General features: G+C 56.9%; 1 protein-coding gene across 1 annotated transcript in view; it reads left to right on the forward strand.

Annotated features, from left to right (window-relative positions):
• The window catches only part of AGAP3 (ArfGAP with GTPase domain, ankyrin repeat and PH domain 3), a gene marked incomplete at its 5' end in the record, with an annotated part of 81,221 nt that overhangs the window by 58,762 nt on the left and 6,648 nt on the right, over positions 1 to 15,811 (forward strand). The window contains 2 exons of the mRNA XM_017736315.1: positions 2,318 to 2,491; positions 7,025 to 7,186. Of these exons, the coding sequence (XP_017591804.1) occupies positions 2,318 to 2,491; positions 7,025 to 7,186 (336 nt within the window). The remainder of the gene's footprint in view (positions 1 to 2,317; positions 2,492 to 7,024; positions 7,187 to 15,811) is intronic.

Here is a 15,811-nt window from a genome sequence, read left to right on the forward strand (position 1 = left end):
AGACACTGAGCTCTGAGCATCCCATCCCATCCCATCCCATCCCATCCCAGCCCAGCAGCACCATTCCCAGGACCAAGCTCATTCCGGTCCCAGGAGAGCAGCGTTGTCCCTGCTCCAGCAGCAGCAGGCTCCCTCCCACGAGGAGGCAGAGAGGAGATGGATGCAGCAGTCAGGAGCAGAGCGCCAGCTAATTACCCTTCCGAGTGTGTCTTGTAAATTAAGGGCTAATTAGAGGCAAAGTCAGTGTCATGGTTTTACACGTGTTTCTGTGGCGCTGAACAAGGGGAGGGAGGGGGAACATGCAGCAGGCAGGCTGGAGGCAGGCAACGTGGGGGGCTCTGCAAGGTCCGGGCAACATGGGGTCAGGGTCCTGGCAGCACAGGGTGCAGGCACCAGGGTCCTGGCAGTTTGGGGTGCAGGGTCCTGGCAGTTTGGGATGCAGGGCACCAGGGTCCTGGCAGTTTGGGGTGCAGGGTCCTGGCAGCTCAGGGTGCAGGGCACTGTGTCCCAGCAAGCCCTCCATCGGCACTGCTGGCAGGCGGGATCTGCAGGCGAGGCTCGCAGGTGATCCCTGCACAACACTGCAGGGAAAGGGGATTTTTGGTCCAGGATGAGTATAGGGAAGAGGAGGGTGGGAGGTACCTGCCATGCTGGCCCTGAAGGGGTGGTGGCAGTGGTGGGTGGCAGGCATGCCTGGTGCAGGTCTGGTGGCCACATCACCCCTCTGTTCAGCACTTGCCTTTGGAGGGGGTATTTGGGCTCTTGAGCTGTCCCGTCAGGCACTCAGCAGCCCTGGCCCCTGGCTATGCTTGGGCACATCTGAATAGCATCCCTTGGGTTTTCATGCAAACAGCAGGGACAGAAACATACACTTACGTACAAACTCCGGGGCTTCACGTGGGATTTTGTGGGGCTCTGCTCTTTGTAGAGTGTGGCCCAGCACAGGGATAGGTTGCCCAGGGAGGTTGTGTCATCACCCTCCTTAGAGATACTCCAAACTCAACAGAAACAGCCCAGGGCCACTGGCTCTGGGGGGCCCTGCTTGAGCCGGGGCTGTACAGGGTGATGCCAGAGCTTCCTTCCACCTCGGCCATGCTGGAATCCAGGAGAGCTGAGTGAATCTGGTTTCACACAGGAAGACACAGGTGAGCTGTCCTGGCTCCCGCTGGGGACCTGCTTCCACAGGTGTCCATTTGCTGCTGTGGAAGGCTCCCACTTGTACCAGTCCTGTCGGACCCACGGCTCAGTTCCTCGCAGCCCAGCTTTGTGATGCCTGCAGAGGGGTCTGTTCAGCGGGGCTGGAGCTGTGGGTGTGTGTCATCTGGAGCTGTTCTGTGGTCCTGCCCTGGGCCATGGCCAGGTGGGCTGCAGTGAGAGTTGCAGCTCAGTGTCTGTGCCTCCAGGCAGGGAAGGAGGAGACGTAGCTTTGGAGCAGGGATGGGGCCCTTTCTCTCACCCCTGAGCTCCCAGAGCACTTGCTCTGCAGTGGCTGGAGCCAAATGGCCTGAGGGGAGCATGAGAGAGGGCTGGTGGCGGGCAGGTGCAGTGGCATCCCTCGGACCAGTGTCCTCCTTCATGGCAGATTGCCTGCAGACTGAACAGGAGGGTGTGTGCTCCCTGTCAGAACCATTTTGTTCGCTATTCTGGACATTTTGGGTTTCCTGTAATCCAAAAACACTTCACCCATTTTGCATCACTGAGTGATCTTGTCCTCTGTGACAGCCTCTAGTCCCAAAAGCACTCCTCTCCTGGGGGTTCAGGTTCCTGGGCTCAGCCGCAGCAGTTTTGAGCTAGTGGGAAAAGGAACTCCCACCTGCCATCCCTACCTTACTGACATCTGTTCCTCTGCTTGTTCCTTTGACACCCTCCATGTGATCTCACGCTCTCCCAGTGCCCCCAGCATGGCTGGATTTCCTGCCAGGGACACACAAGAAAGTGAAATTGAGAGATGAGGGTGGGTATGCTGGTTGTGGGGTGGGTTTGGGTTTGCCCAGGTGCCAGAGGCTGTAGTGAAAATCATGACTGTGAACTCCAGCTGTGGGGAAGCTGCGTGCCAGAATCCCCAGCTGTGCCTCCCGGGGTGCTACACTGAAACCCACTAAGCTGGGAGTTCCTCTGGGAAGTGGGGTGTGCTGGGCTCTTCTGTTAGCACCTTTGGGGTGATGCACCAGCATGCCTTGGGAGAGGAGAGCCAGAGAGAGCTTGTCCTCATGTGGAGCCACCCAGGGAATGTGGCATCAGGTACGGGACAGCTTTGCCTTCTCCCACCGTGCCTCCAGGCAGCAGTCAGTCCGTGCTGAGTTCCTCTCTCTTGCAGGTGCTCCCCACTCGACCAGCAGCACCTCCCTGCACTCGGAGCGCTCCATCAGTGGCATCAACCTCGTGGGCTTCAGCTCCAAGCCGGACGGGATGCACCAGCGCTCCTACTCTGTCTCCAGCGCAGACCAGTGGAACGAGGCCGTGGCGATCCCCGGCAGCTGCCCCAACCCCTGTGAGTAGCCCTTCTGGCCCTTCTCCCCTCAACCGCGGCAGGTAGGGGGGATCATTTCGGCAATGGGGCAGTTCTGAGCTCTGCCCTGTGATTGTGAGCCCACACTTTGCTCATGCATGTCAGACACAGCCTCTGGGCCTCGTTGGGGCTGTCCAGTAAGGGTAAGGGTCAGCTGGCAGTGTCCCAGCCGGGGAAGAAGCTGTCCTGCAAGGCATGGAGAAGCTCCAGCCAAGGGACACTGCTCTGCAGCAGGATGGCTCCAAGCCCTGTGCTCTGATCTTGCTCTGAGCTCACCATGCTGGGGTACCACTGCTTTCCCCCATCACTGCACCTTGTGGGCACCCCCATCTCCGAGATTTCGGGGCAGTTGAAGGAATAGGAGTGATTCCTGTCTCTGGAGCGCACACTGAGCACGGCCCGCCCCCTCCCCCCACGCTCACTCGCTCTCAGTGATGTTTCAGGACAGTTGAGTGAATTAAAATAATTCATACATTTCCCAACGTAGCCACTTTGCCGAATTGGAAAATAAATGCTTTTGTGCTGCATTCATCACTCCTTCGTTCCTGGCTCTGCCGCCGCACTAAAAAAGCAGTTAAATGCACATCAAGAGTGGAGGAGCCATTTCCATGCCTGCTCGCCCCTTGTAGTTCTCATTAGCGCGGCAGCCGCCCCCCCGCCCGCTCCCAGGGGCTTTCGCAGTTTAAAGGAGCCTCTTTATGATCATTACCGGAGTCCGACTGTGCGGGCGCCATTTGCAGCTGAGGAGGCTCCTCATTTGTAACTGTGAAAAACTATCAATTTCAGCGCGCCTGATGCAGCGGCTCCATCATTGGCCCCATCAGCTCCCTGCTGGAAGCGAATTAATCAGACTGTTACTGCTGATGGGGCAGCGCGGGCGAGGGGAGCGGAAGGGCGCAGCGCTGAGCGGGGATGTGCCGGCAGCCCTCTCGCCTTGGACGCGGGGGCAGCGGGGCAGCCCGCGCTGGAGGAAGCACATTGCGAGTGGGGACTGGGCACGGGCATGTCTGCTTGTCCCCGTGCCGGGAGAGGGTCCCCACCGCAGGTGGCACCTTGCCTGGCCCGCGGGAGCCGTGAGCACAGGCAGCAGGAGCCCCCGTGCCCCGCTGGGCACAGCAGCAGGTCTGATGCCCTCGTGCAGCTCTGCACGGCGCACGTGTGGTACCGTGGCACAGATCGGTTTTGGGGCATGATCCCTCTGCAGAGCAGCCCCTTGCCCCGGTGCCCTCCTGCCCCAGGAGCTGTCGTGCCTGTCATCCTTCCTCCCAGCAGCCCCTCAGCGGAGCTGGGAGCTGGTGAGGCCATGCTGTGGTTTCACTCTGCCCTGCCCTTGCCTGGCTGTCAGGAGAGCAAGCCAGCCCGGCCCATGCTCCCCATCCCTCTGCCCTCTGTTGCTCTGCCTCTTGTGCTACTACTCTCCATCCCTTTGCTCTGTGTCCTTCTGTTCCTGTCCATGGAGGAGCTGTCCATGCTCACAGCACCTGAACCAATCTGCCTCTTTTATGCACAGTAGCTGAACACTGTCAAATGAGAGTTGATCTGCAGGGTCTGTTGTAGCAGGGAAAGGAATAATGTTTTTAATCTAAAAGTGGGTGGGTTTAGACTAGATATAAGGAAGAGATGTTTTATTGAGAGGGTGGTGAGGCAACAGGGTCCCAGAGAAGCTGTGGTTGCCCCATCCCTGAAAGTATCCAAGGCCAGGTGGGTCAGGGCTGGGAGCACCCTGGGATAGTGGACGTGTCCCTACCCGTGGCAGGGGGTGGAACTGGATGAGCATTGGTCCCTTCCAACCCAAACCATTCTGTGATTCTCAGCTGCTGCTCCTCCCAGTGATGTGGAGGGGTGAGACACCAGCTCAGTGCTCACTGTGTGTCCTGTATGCTGGTGGCTATTCATCCACTCTCAGGTCCCACCACACTGTGCTGGACCCCAAGCCCTGTGTTAGTGCTCCACGACTCGTCACTGGGCCAGCTGTTCTGGAGGGCCTGCAGCACACCATGGGCCACCAGCCTGGGGGTCCCAGGCAGTTCTCAGGGCTGCATCCCTGTCTGTGTCCCCCACAGCCACAGCTGACAGGAGTGCATGCTCAGTGTCATGAGGGAGGTGGCATTTGGTGGGTGGGCAGCGCTTTCCACATGGCAGGGCGTGCTGGGCTGAGCAGCACAACCACCCCTCCATCAAGGGGCTGAGCTGAGCGAGGCTGTCCTGCACCACGCCCAAACCAGGCTCTCTGCTGTTTCCAGTTCTGCATGGCAGGGCAGGTGAGGAATATTCCTCTGCTCAGAGCTGATTTTGGCCACATGCCAAGGCTGTAGGCTGCCATCCCAGCTCCCAGGGACAGGCTGTCTGCTCTGGCTGTGCCCTGGAGAGTACATGGAAGAGCAATGGGATGGGGCCATACGGTCATATAAATGTGCTCCAGCACACTCTGTATCTGTCCCTTGTGCAGGAGCTCTGCAGCCCACCTGTGGGGTCCCAGGGTCCCCTGTAAGGCTGGCTGGTTTGGAGAGGGGCCCAGGAGGTCCCAGGTGTGCCTGTGAAGGGTTCCCTTGGTGAGACAGAGCTCTAGAAGTCCTTGGATGGGTCAGAGGGGTTCAGTTGTCCTACTGGGGAAGGAGAGAGAGTAAGCAGTGCCTGACCTAGCAGAGGGAGTGTGTTCCATGTGCTGCCCCCACCCCATTGCTATCCTGTCTCCATCCCACGGGGGCACTGGAAGTCCCCAGCTCTGGTGTGGGCGGCTGGGCAGTAAGAGCAGGGGTGTGGGTGATAACCCCTCGGGAGTTGCTGGGCTCATGGCAGGCCACAGGAGTGGAGTGCAGCAGTGTGTGACCCCTCTTGCTGAGCCTGGAGTGGGGCAGGGTGCCAGAGGCGTGGGATTTGGCCCAGGGAGCATCCTGGTGAGCAGGTGGGCAGCAGAGGGAGGATGGAGGCACCACACGTAGCCACTGACATGAAAGTTCAGGTCCCCTGTGACATACAGCTGGGAGCTGAAGGTGCTTCACACCTGCTCTAAGCACGGTCCTGTAGCAGGATCAGTAATTTATATTTATAAAACCCGAGTCTGATTTTATTAGATTTATCTCTCTTAATTGTCAAGAGTGAGCTATTTCCCCATGGATAAATAGCAGCAGAAACACCCTACTAGTGTGTGTCAGTGCAGGAGAAACCAGAGTTGGGAGATTTCCAATGCTGCAACCTCTCTCAGCTGTGTGAGGGGCACACCGGCTGCACCTCGATCCCTGCCTGGGGCATCTCCTGGCCTGTGGCCCTCTGTGTCCCTCTCCACCCCACTGTTGGTGTTTGTCGAGACAGACCAAGCCCCAGGGAGCCAGTCCGACCAAACCAGGATGAACCAGGGGAGCAGAGGACGGGCTGGGGTGGGAGAAAGGCTTGGCAGGTCCCTGCTGTCCCACTGCTGGAGCTGCTGCCCTTGTGCAATGCTGTGATTCCTTTCTTAATTCCAGTTGCCACAGAACATGGAAATGGGAAGTGAGGACTTGATGGGAGACACTGGACTGTAGCAGAGAGGACAGCAAGCTGCCCAGGGCAGAGGTCCTGGGCATGGAGCTGCCATCTATGCCCTGGGGGTGGGTGGACACTGGAGAGGCAGGAGTGGATTTAGGAGAGGGTTAACAGTGCAGCGAGGGCTCCTGCGCCTCGTTGCCTTCCCCGGAGTCTGCATTTTTATGCTGATTGGAAGCCTGCGCTGTGTGTGCTGCTGAAATTGAATGTCAGGCTTTTGATTTTGTTGCTGGTCTCTAATGAAATTTGACATTTAATGGTGAGTGCAGCGGCAGCGTGTGTGTGTGTGATCGGAGCTTGATTAGCGCACTCTAATTGACAGTAATTAGGCAGCTCCCTGATTGTTTCTAATTCTGCTATTAATTGTAAGGAACAGTATGATTGAGGATAAATTTGGTGCGTTGCTGCTGGGGATGCAGCTTCTTCAGCTCCGTATCGGAAGCCTATTGAGCCCATCATGCTCAGGTTCCTGAGTGTGGCAACCCCAGTCACCTCGTCTGGCAGAGCGGTGCTGGGAGGGCAGTGCTTCTGCAGAGGTTCTGCAGATCCTGGGGCCTGGATCTGCCCCAGTGAGGCCAAGATCACCCTCTGGGCCTGTCCCTTCCCAAAATGCTTGTGTAGCCCTGTGAGGACACTGCCCTGTGAGGGAACTGCTTCCCCAGGAACATGCGTTTGGGAGTGGGACATCCAGCTGCTCCAGAGGTGCTGCTGTGCGTGTCCCGGCTGCATGGATGTCCCTGTGTGATCGTTCTGCATGGATCCCAGTGTGGAGCAGGTCCAGCCTGAGTGCCCAAGGAGCTGCCAGCCCTGAGCTGGAGCGGGTGTTGCAGCGGCCCTGTGCCATGGAGCTGAGCAGGTCCTGCCCTGTCTCATGGGGTAGTGTGGGTCGAGCCAGGCAAGTGCTGGGGCTGGCTCCAGAACACTTCGGTGTCTCTGGAAAGAGGAGACTATCACTGTCCCACTGTACATGACTTGCCTTATCTTTGTCCCCAGCTAATGGTACAGCCGACTCACTCAGCTCCAGCCCAAACATTTCCAGTGCTGCCAGCCCGAAGCTGGAGCCGCCTCCGTCACCACATGCCAACAGGAAAAAGCATCGCAGGAAAAAGAGCACAGGGACAACTCGGCTTGATGGCCCCAGCACGGCAACAGAAGGTAGGAAGGGTCTGCCTGGGGAGCAGCTCTGCTGGCTCAGAGTGCCAGGCACCCAGGGGTCCTGTGGTGCTTGGTGGGTGCCTGGGGCTTGGAGTGCTTCTTATGCAGGGCTCAATGGTGACCTGGGGCTCAGAGCACTCATTGTCCAAGCAGCTTGTGCTGAGGCAGGAAGGAGCAACCAGCCTCTCTGATCTGCCTTTTCCTCCATGTCCCACATGCCGTGCAGAACCACTGTCATGCCTGCGCCTGCAGACAGTCACTGGTAGTTAAAATTACTAACTGCAGTAGCAGACCTGAGAGCACACCATATGGTTAAGGTGTGCTCTCAGACACTTTCCACCACAAGGACCTATTTCTGTTGACTTGTAAATTGGCCAGGCTTTCATAATTTAAAAGACCTGTGCTGGGCATCTGCCTCAGGCTGAGGGTATTTTGGAAAAGCTTGTCTGCTTCAGGGGACCAGCTGAACGCGTGTGTGTTGCTTTCCCAGTGCTCAGAGTACTGATGGTATTTGTGTTGAGAAATTCTGGTGTCTGTGGTTGCTGGAGAGGGACCAAAAGCTTGACATGGAGGCTGCAAGGCATAGGGGAACGTTCTGCTGGGAAAAGACACCAAATCTCTACCAAATCAGGTAGAGATGAGCCTGGCAGCCACATTCTCCAAAGCCCGCATCTGTGCTTAGCTGCTGGAAAAAGTGAGATTTGACTTATTCTTCGTCATCCTGTCCCACAGCACTCAATAAGCTTCTGTAGTGAACCAAAGTAAAGATGTAATTCAGAGGGGAGGAGGATTCAGTACAAGTGTTTGAAGCTAACAGTTGCTGCAAAACAAACCAGAAGATATTAGTCTGTACCTGAAAGTGCTGCAGCTGTCGTGGCACCTTGCTCCAAATCACATGTCTGCCTGCAGTCCAGCTGCCCCGGTGTCCTATAGCAGAACAGCTCTTCTCAAGTTCTTGTTCTTGGAATGATTGCATTGAAGGTGTGCAGAGTTGGGCAGCTCTGTTGTTCCTTTTTAGCTGTTGTTGTTGTCTGCATCTGAAATGCACGAGTCTCAGGCAGGCTTCCCCTCTATGGTGGTTGATTGAGGAACCTTGAGCATCGTTTGAGGCTGTCATACCCACTGGTGTCTCCTGGATAGCAAGAAGTGTTGCCTGTAGTTGCACTTTTTTCTTAGCTCTGCGTGTATGTTATCTCCTCAGCCATTGTTGCCCGTTCCAGATTGGTTTGCAGTTCTCAGCCCAGTGCTTGGGAAAAGGAGAGGCTCATTCTTTGTGTGAATAGTGGGATAGTGAAGGAGGGAATGATTTAGCATCCCCACATGTAAAACTGAGAAAGCATGTGCTGAAGTCCTGTAAATAAGAAAGAGTTGTAAAGGAGGTCCCAAAGCTGACCTCGGTGTGATGATTGGGTTTATTATGTGGATGGACATGAGGGCTCTCAGCTGACCATGATGAACACTGAAAAGCACAGGACTGATGTGTCAGTGCTTGCAGAGGAAGTCTGGTCCTGCGGCTGCTCAGTGCAGCTGACGGAGTGTGAGAGGTGCAGATGCTGGGACCTCATGTTACACAGAATGTAATGCAATTTCGTAGTGGAAAAGGTAATTGAAATGTGGAAACACTTTTATGAAGCAGTAATATGGACTAACCACTGCTTGAAGTCTTAAAATTTGATTAGTTCCTTTTCAACAACACATGTGTGCTTGGCAGAATTCCCAGCCCTCTGCTCCCAGACGCACAGACTGGAGGACCTCCTCCTTGTATGCCCAGGACAGGAGTCTTTGAGCAATCCCAGTATTTCCATGATTTCGCAGGGAGGTTTTTTCAGACACATGCTCACTCTTTTTGTCCTTCCTGGTTTGGCAGCATCCCTGGAAGATGGAGTGATGGGGGTGGAGCCATGTGGCAAGCATGAGGGCATCAGAGTATTTTTGTTGATTCCTGCACTGGTCCTTGGCCATGCTAGTCAGCTGGGCAGAGGTCTGTCTTACCTGAAGTGGTACCTGTGTCTTGTCTCAGGTTGATATGGTTCATTTAAAGCCCTATCAGGTGCTGGGGCAATGTAACTTTTCCTACAGTGTGAATTCCTTGGCATTTATCAACACAGAACTTCATTTGCCAGCGAAGTGTCAGTTACCAAACTTCATCTGTCACTGCACAGACTTTGTGCGCCGTGGATCCTCCTGCCAGAGCCTCTGGCACCAGTAGCAGGAGCAGGAGGAATCCCTGCTCTGTGATCTGCAGTGCTGCTGGTGCCCCAAGTGCATGGCAGCAGGTGGCTGAGCTGCTCCAGTGTTGCAGTGGGAAGGAGCAGTGTGAGCACCATGGGAGGGATGAGGAGAGCATGGCACAGCAGAGGGGGCATCCGTGACCCGCAGTCACACGGGCAGCCCATCCCCCGTGTCTCCAGTGTGAACCCAGACTTTCCAAGCCCCTGTGTCCTTCTGCAGTGGGTGAATGGGTGCAACACCTGCCAGCTCAGCGCTGTGGTCAGGCAGAGGTGATAGAACCAGCTGCTCCCAGACCTGTGCTGGGGCACAGTGGTGCCATGGGCTGCTGCATGGTGGGTTTCTGGCTTTTGGTCAGGTATTGACAAACTGACCTTGCATTTATTTTTTTAAGTAATCTAGTATATTAGAAAATTGATCCAATTGCAAAATTTGAGTTCCAGAGGCTGGGTCAGTTCTGTCATGCTCCCAGCCTGCCCTGCATCAACAGGACCTGTTGCTGTGGACAGCGTTCCTGCCAGCAGAACCGTGCTCCGAGTCCATGGCAGAGGCCACTGTTGCTGCACTTAGAGCTTCCCAGCTTGGACCTGTTGCAGCCAGTTCCAGCAGCAATGAGCTGTATGCCCCATTTTGGCATGAGGGGGACATCCTGATCAGGAGAGGACCGTGTGCATCCCTGTGCTCAGCGTGAATTACGGAGCTGGGTCACACACTCCTTTTCATGCAGATGATCCCCCGCCTGCCATGTGCCTGCTGCACGGCTCCTGCCTGTGGTACCTTTGTAAGTGACTTGGTTGGTCTCTCTCCTGCTCCTAGCTCTGGGACTGCTCCAAGAACTGATGCAGCTCTGGACACTGTGACAGCTCATCACCAGGACCAGCAGGCCAGGGCAGAGGCAGAGACAGAGGAGCAAGTGACTCTGGGACTGGTGTTCAGGTGGCCACCCGTGATGGGTCACTGCCCTGCATGAGAAGCGGAGACTGGCAACAAGTACAAGGAGGTGCTGAGCCTCTGCTTGAGGTCCCATCCCAGTGTCTGAATGGTCCAACTGTGAATCCTGGGCTGAGCATTGCCCCTCACCATGGGCATGGCCAATTTGTGTCACGGACTGGTGTCCATAAGTATGACTGACTCCCCCTTGAATCTTTTTTAGCTGCTTTTGAACTGTTACAGCAGTTGTTTTCAGAGCAGGGTGATTTGAGTTTTTTGCTTTCGCACAGTCAACATGGTGAAAGTGTGAAATCCCTGTGCCAGGAGCGGGGCTGCCAGGTCCTGTGGCAGAGCTGCCATCCCTTGTGGCCGAGCTGCTGTCCCCTCACGGTGCTCATCCCTCTGTTCACTGTCCTGGCAGGAGCATGGGGACAGCCCAGTAAGGAGCCGTGCTTCCCACTAGCTCGTGTTAGTGTAGCTGTGCCGGTGTGGGGAGCACTGTGGAGGGACCCCCCCACCAAAACTTCTTGCCCACCAGGAGCTGCATGGGGCCAGGCAGGTTGCCAGGCTCAGCCTCTGTCACAGCATCCCTGTGGGCAGGAGCAGCCCGGGGGGTATGTGAGGGAGCAGGTTTGGGCTGTGCCCAGGCTGCCTGCACCTGCCTGCACCCGCCCCATGCCCATGAGCTAGGCACGAGCAGTTCAGGTTAGCATCCTGGGAAAGTTGGTGAGGTCTGGGGATAAATTGCCATCAGTTTATCTCATTTAGGAGGTAATCAGAGCCAGGGACGTGCAGAGCAATTGAATCTTAGTTGTTCTGAAGTATCATAAATCAAACGAGCTGTTGCTTTTTTACATGGGCTCATGTTAAAGAGAGCTCAGTGTCAGGCTGCCAGGGAGCATCCGCAAACTATGGCAGGCGTGGGATTGGGCTGCCGGAGATGTCACCAAACTGGGGAGTGCTGCACAGGCTGTCAGGGAGCACCCACAGGCTGGCAAACGTGTATCAGGGTGTCAGGGGACGAAGATGCTCATTCCCATGGTGGAGTTGCAGTGTCAGCCTGCAAGGACCATCAGGAAAGTCTGCTCTCATGAGAACCCAGCAAAGCTCTGTGGCCAGAAGTGCCCTATCCTGCCACGGAGCAGCCCACAGCCCCCCTGCAGCTGCACTCCCCTTTGCCTGGACCCTCGGCCCCTGTCCAGGCTGCCAGGAGGGCCAAAGAGCCACCAGACACAGCTGAGGGCAACAGCACCTTTGCGACGCTCCCTGCTCCAGTCTCCCCATGGCTGCCAGAGCTCCAGGGATAATGAACTTCTCATGTGCTTAAAGAGTGATGCAGGGTGCATGGCGAGAAGCTGACAGCCCCTTAATGTGCTTCTCAGTGGCGGCCAAACGACGCGGTTTTGTCTTTGTTTTTTAGTTTTAAAACCCACAGGAAATTGATGGCCAGTAAAGAGTTGTGTTGGGGCAATGTGCGTGATTAATGCCAACTGTCAGGGGCTGTCGAGGCCGATCGTGGCAAGCCAGGAGTGTGAGGCTGAGCCGTGCTCACCAGATTGCTGGGGATTCCAGCTGCTATCGCTCAGCTCCCGCCTGCCCCACACAGCTTGTGTCACCCGCACGCGTCCTTCCACCAAGCCTCTTAATTCAGTGCTAACAAGTCACTCCAGCTCATTACAGACCCTGGAGCTCCCTGCTCCATCCTGGCGGGAGGGAGGCAGCCTGTGCTGGGCATCTCTGTGGTTCAGCCAGTTCCCCGTCTCCAGCAGCTCCCACCCCCTCAGTCTGTGGTTCCTGAGGGACCTTATACAGCTCCATGTTACCCCTCTGAGAGACCCTCATGTGCACACCCCTGACCCTGCCACAGGCCACTGCTCACACCATGAAGCTCACACCATCCATGCCCTCCCTCCTGTGACCCCTGCCCTGATGCCTGCTGGCCCGTCTGCCACCTCCCAGGCCCGCCCCCGCTGTGCACATGCTGCACCCCACATTGCATCCTCCCCACCAGGTACACAGAAATGACACTCTTTGACCCTTACATGACCCCCCTGCACACCCCTGTGTACCTGTGGTGTCCCTTGGGAGCACCTGCTCCTTCTGGCACACTGTGTCCTTCCCCACATGGGCAACACATGTTGGGACCCCACTGTATGCCCTCTGTTGTACAGCTCAGTGTGCCCATCCACGCTTGAGCCCCCGCTGCTGCCGCCCCCGTCCCCCATGCAGTCCCTGGTGGGGATGTGCCAGCTCAGCCTGGGGTACTCCGGGATCTGGGGGCGCTGGGACAGCAGACGCTGGGGGGTCTCCATAGCGCTGTTCCTGCTGCGCTCTCCTGGCGGCTGTCCCCGCGGAGGGGCCTGTCCCCGTCGCACTAATACAGGTTGGGAATATTGGGTTTAATGATCTGCAAAATGAGGAGGTAGCGAGCTGACATTTACGAATGGTGCTGCATCCTTCTCTTCCCAGACGCCTGCTAATTTGTTGATATCCCAAACACCTCATAATGATGTGGTACAGTCACAGCTTGCAAACAAGCATCCCGAGGCCAGGGGCTGCTGGCTGCCCTGCTCCAGGACCCTCCTCACAGGCTTCGCAGCTGGAGAGCGGAGATGTGGGCCAGGTCTGACAGGACCTGCCTCTGCTTCCTGCCATGTGCCCCACATGCTGGAGGCGTCCCCCACCTCCTCCCTATGTGACTACCCACTCTCCAGGGCCTCTGGAGGCACTTCTACTATGCCAGCAAAAAGTGGGAGAAGGGCTGGGAGTGGGAAGACAGCATGCAGGGAGAGGCTGGATGTGGCTGGGAAATGGTGAAGAGCAGAGGTGACAGAGGAGACTTCAAGAGTGGGGCTCAGTGCCAGCTCTGCTTCCTGTTTTGCTAATGTTGAGTGGAATCCTGCTCCTCTCTACTGGACCTGCTGGGATGCAGGGAAGGTGTCCTACACTATCCTGCACCCATCTGCTCAGGAAGGAGCCAGCTGGGGAGCTGTCTGGCATGGAGGGCTCTTTGAGCCTGGTGTGCTGGCATGGAGATGCTCCTGCCATTCCCTGTGCTGAACTCCGCCTTCCCACGGGGGAAGAAAGTGCTGCCCTGGGCCTTTGGGCTGGCGTGGGGGAGCTCTGTCCAGTGCCCTGTGTAGAGAGGGAATTGCTGTGCCGTGTCCAAGTGCTTGGAGCATGGTCCTGCCGCACTGGGTGGGGACCAGAGGGACATTGTTCCATCCTCTGTCCTCACAGAGCTGCTTTGTATCCCAGCTTCTGGGACAGGGGAGCAGCCCCCCTATATTGCTGCTTGTGCTCTGAGAGTGCTGTCCCAACCTGTGTGGGGGCACCTCAGGTAGGGGTGAGGGATGGGGCCAGCCTGCCCCACTGCAGCTCCCGGGGGGAACATGCTGCCTGGGGTGACCTGCTGCACTCCATGGAGAAGCAGGGTGTCCGTGGAAAAGGAGGTGGGAAGTACTGCTGCTGTGGCTCCGCGTCATGGTCCCCACAGGAGGGTCTCTGGGCTGGGCACCAATGCAGGGTGTAGCCAGAGCCCTTTGCAGAGCAGGACCAAGCTCTGCCCCAGCCCTGTATTGAAGCTGAGGCATTTTTAGCCCCCAACCCCATCTGCTCAGAGCTGTGCTTCCCCCCCACTCAGAGCATAGAGAGGGGACTTGGCACGAGCTGTGAGAGCAACACTCCATGTCACTGCTGCTCCCCTTCCCTTTCCTCTCTGGCATCCCACAGGTGTCACTGGGACACACGGTTGCACTGGGCACCTCACTGCCAGGACTGCTTTGAGCAGCAGATGCAAGCTCCCTTGCATCTTGGTGGGCACTTCCCTTCCCTCCTGCTGTCCCTTTGGTCTGGCTCCCAGCTGGGCACACAGGATGTCCATTCCCTCATTCTTGGCAGCCCCGTGGTGCTGCTCTGCTGTCCAGAGGATGCTTCCCCCCAAGGCTGCAGTGTTGGCAGAGGGAGGGTGACTGCCCTGGGGCTGCTCATCTCACTGCAGTCCCTGCCTGAGTCGTCTTGGCTGCTGGTGGGGTCTGGGTGGCATGTGGCCCTGCTCTCCTGGCCCTGCCCTCCCTAATCCTGCTCCTGTTCAGAGCCCTTGTTCCTGGGCGGTGTTGGAAGGGGGGTCATGGGGTTAACACCCATTAGCAGAGCCGGCTCACACCAAACTCTGCTCAGCAACTCTTCACGGAGCTCAGTCTTTAAAACATCATCAAAAAATCATCAAGAGAGAGAGAGAGGCAGCGCACTCATTTCCACTGCCCACTAATTCTAATGGAGCTGGTGTAATGGGCTCCCACCAGTGTGCTGGGGGCAGCTGGGGGGCCGGGCTCTGCCGTCTGGCCCCCGGATAGCTGCTCACTTGGAGGCAGCTGGGAAGGGCTCCCTGCTCCTGTAGGAGTGGCTTTCTCTGAGGTCTGAGCCCTGTCAAGTTGGAGCTGACAAGCCCTGGGACTTCTCTGAGAAGGAGCCTGTGGCCAAGTGTGGGGCAGGGGAGGGAGCTCTGCCAGCTCTGCTTCAGCAGAGGCAGTCAGTCTAAACTGTTCTGCTTATGTCATCTGCTTGGTGCTACCCTTTCGTCCGGCCAGAAATGGCCCTGCTACATTGGGAACCTGTACCTCTCCTCAGAAGAAGCTGCGAATGCCCACTACTTTCCCTAAAACAACGACTTGAGTCTGATCCAACTTGTATGGGTGCCCTGGGGAGCTCAGGAACTGGTCCCAGGCTGTCCCAGAAGGTGGGTCTCAACAGTATTCAATGCTGCTGCAAGTCCTTGATTCCCTTCCCAACTCTGCTGATCCTCACGTGTGAATCCAGGGGTGTGATCCCACAGTGTCACACTTTCCTGTTGCAGTCCTGCTATGCTGAGGCCTCCAAAGGGATCCAGCCCCATAGTGCCATCCTGCACTATGAGGTGGGGAGTTTGCCTTAGTGCAGCAGAAAAGCTGTGGTCCTTTGTTAGCTCTTCCCGGGCTCCGAGAGCAACAGGCCCTTTGTTCGGCCTGAAGCTGGAATCCAGGAGGCACAAAGAAGGAAGGGAACGGAGGTCCTGTGTCTTGCAGAGCTGGCGCCAGGGCTTTGGTTGGACTAGGACTGCTCCCACGGCTGGGACTGGGCAGCCCCAGAGCTGTGGAATGTCCCTCAGCTGTGATAGTGGGAAAGTCCATCCGAGTCAGGTTGGAGCCCCAGAAATTTCTCTCCCAGAAGGAGGGAGCCTCTTGCCCTAATATGAATGTCCTGAGCAGAGTGCTGGGAGCCACATGGAGCCCCCCAGCCCCAGCATGGTGCCTCAAGGAGCAACAGTGAGCCCCACGCCAGAGCCCTGGGCAGGCAGAGCAGGCATTTGCTTCCCTGGGAAGCATACATGTGCAGGAAGGCTGGGGCTGGGATTCCTGTCTGTCTGTTTGGTGGGGAGGTGCTCAGCAAAGAGGAGACAGGAACAAGGAGGATGCAGCCACGTGAGCC

The sequence above is a fragment of the Corvus brachyrhynchos genome, unplaced genomic scaffold, assembly GCF_000691975.1.
Source record: "Corvus brachyrhynchos isolate BGI_N302 unplaced genomic scaffold, ASM69197v1 scaffold706, whole genome shotgun sequence".
NCBI classification, from domain to species: domain Eukaryota; kingdom Metazoa; phylum Chordata; class Aves; order Passeriformes; family Corvidae; genus Corvus; species Corvus brachyrhynchos.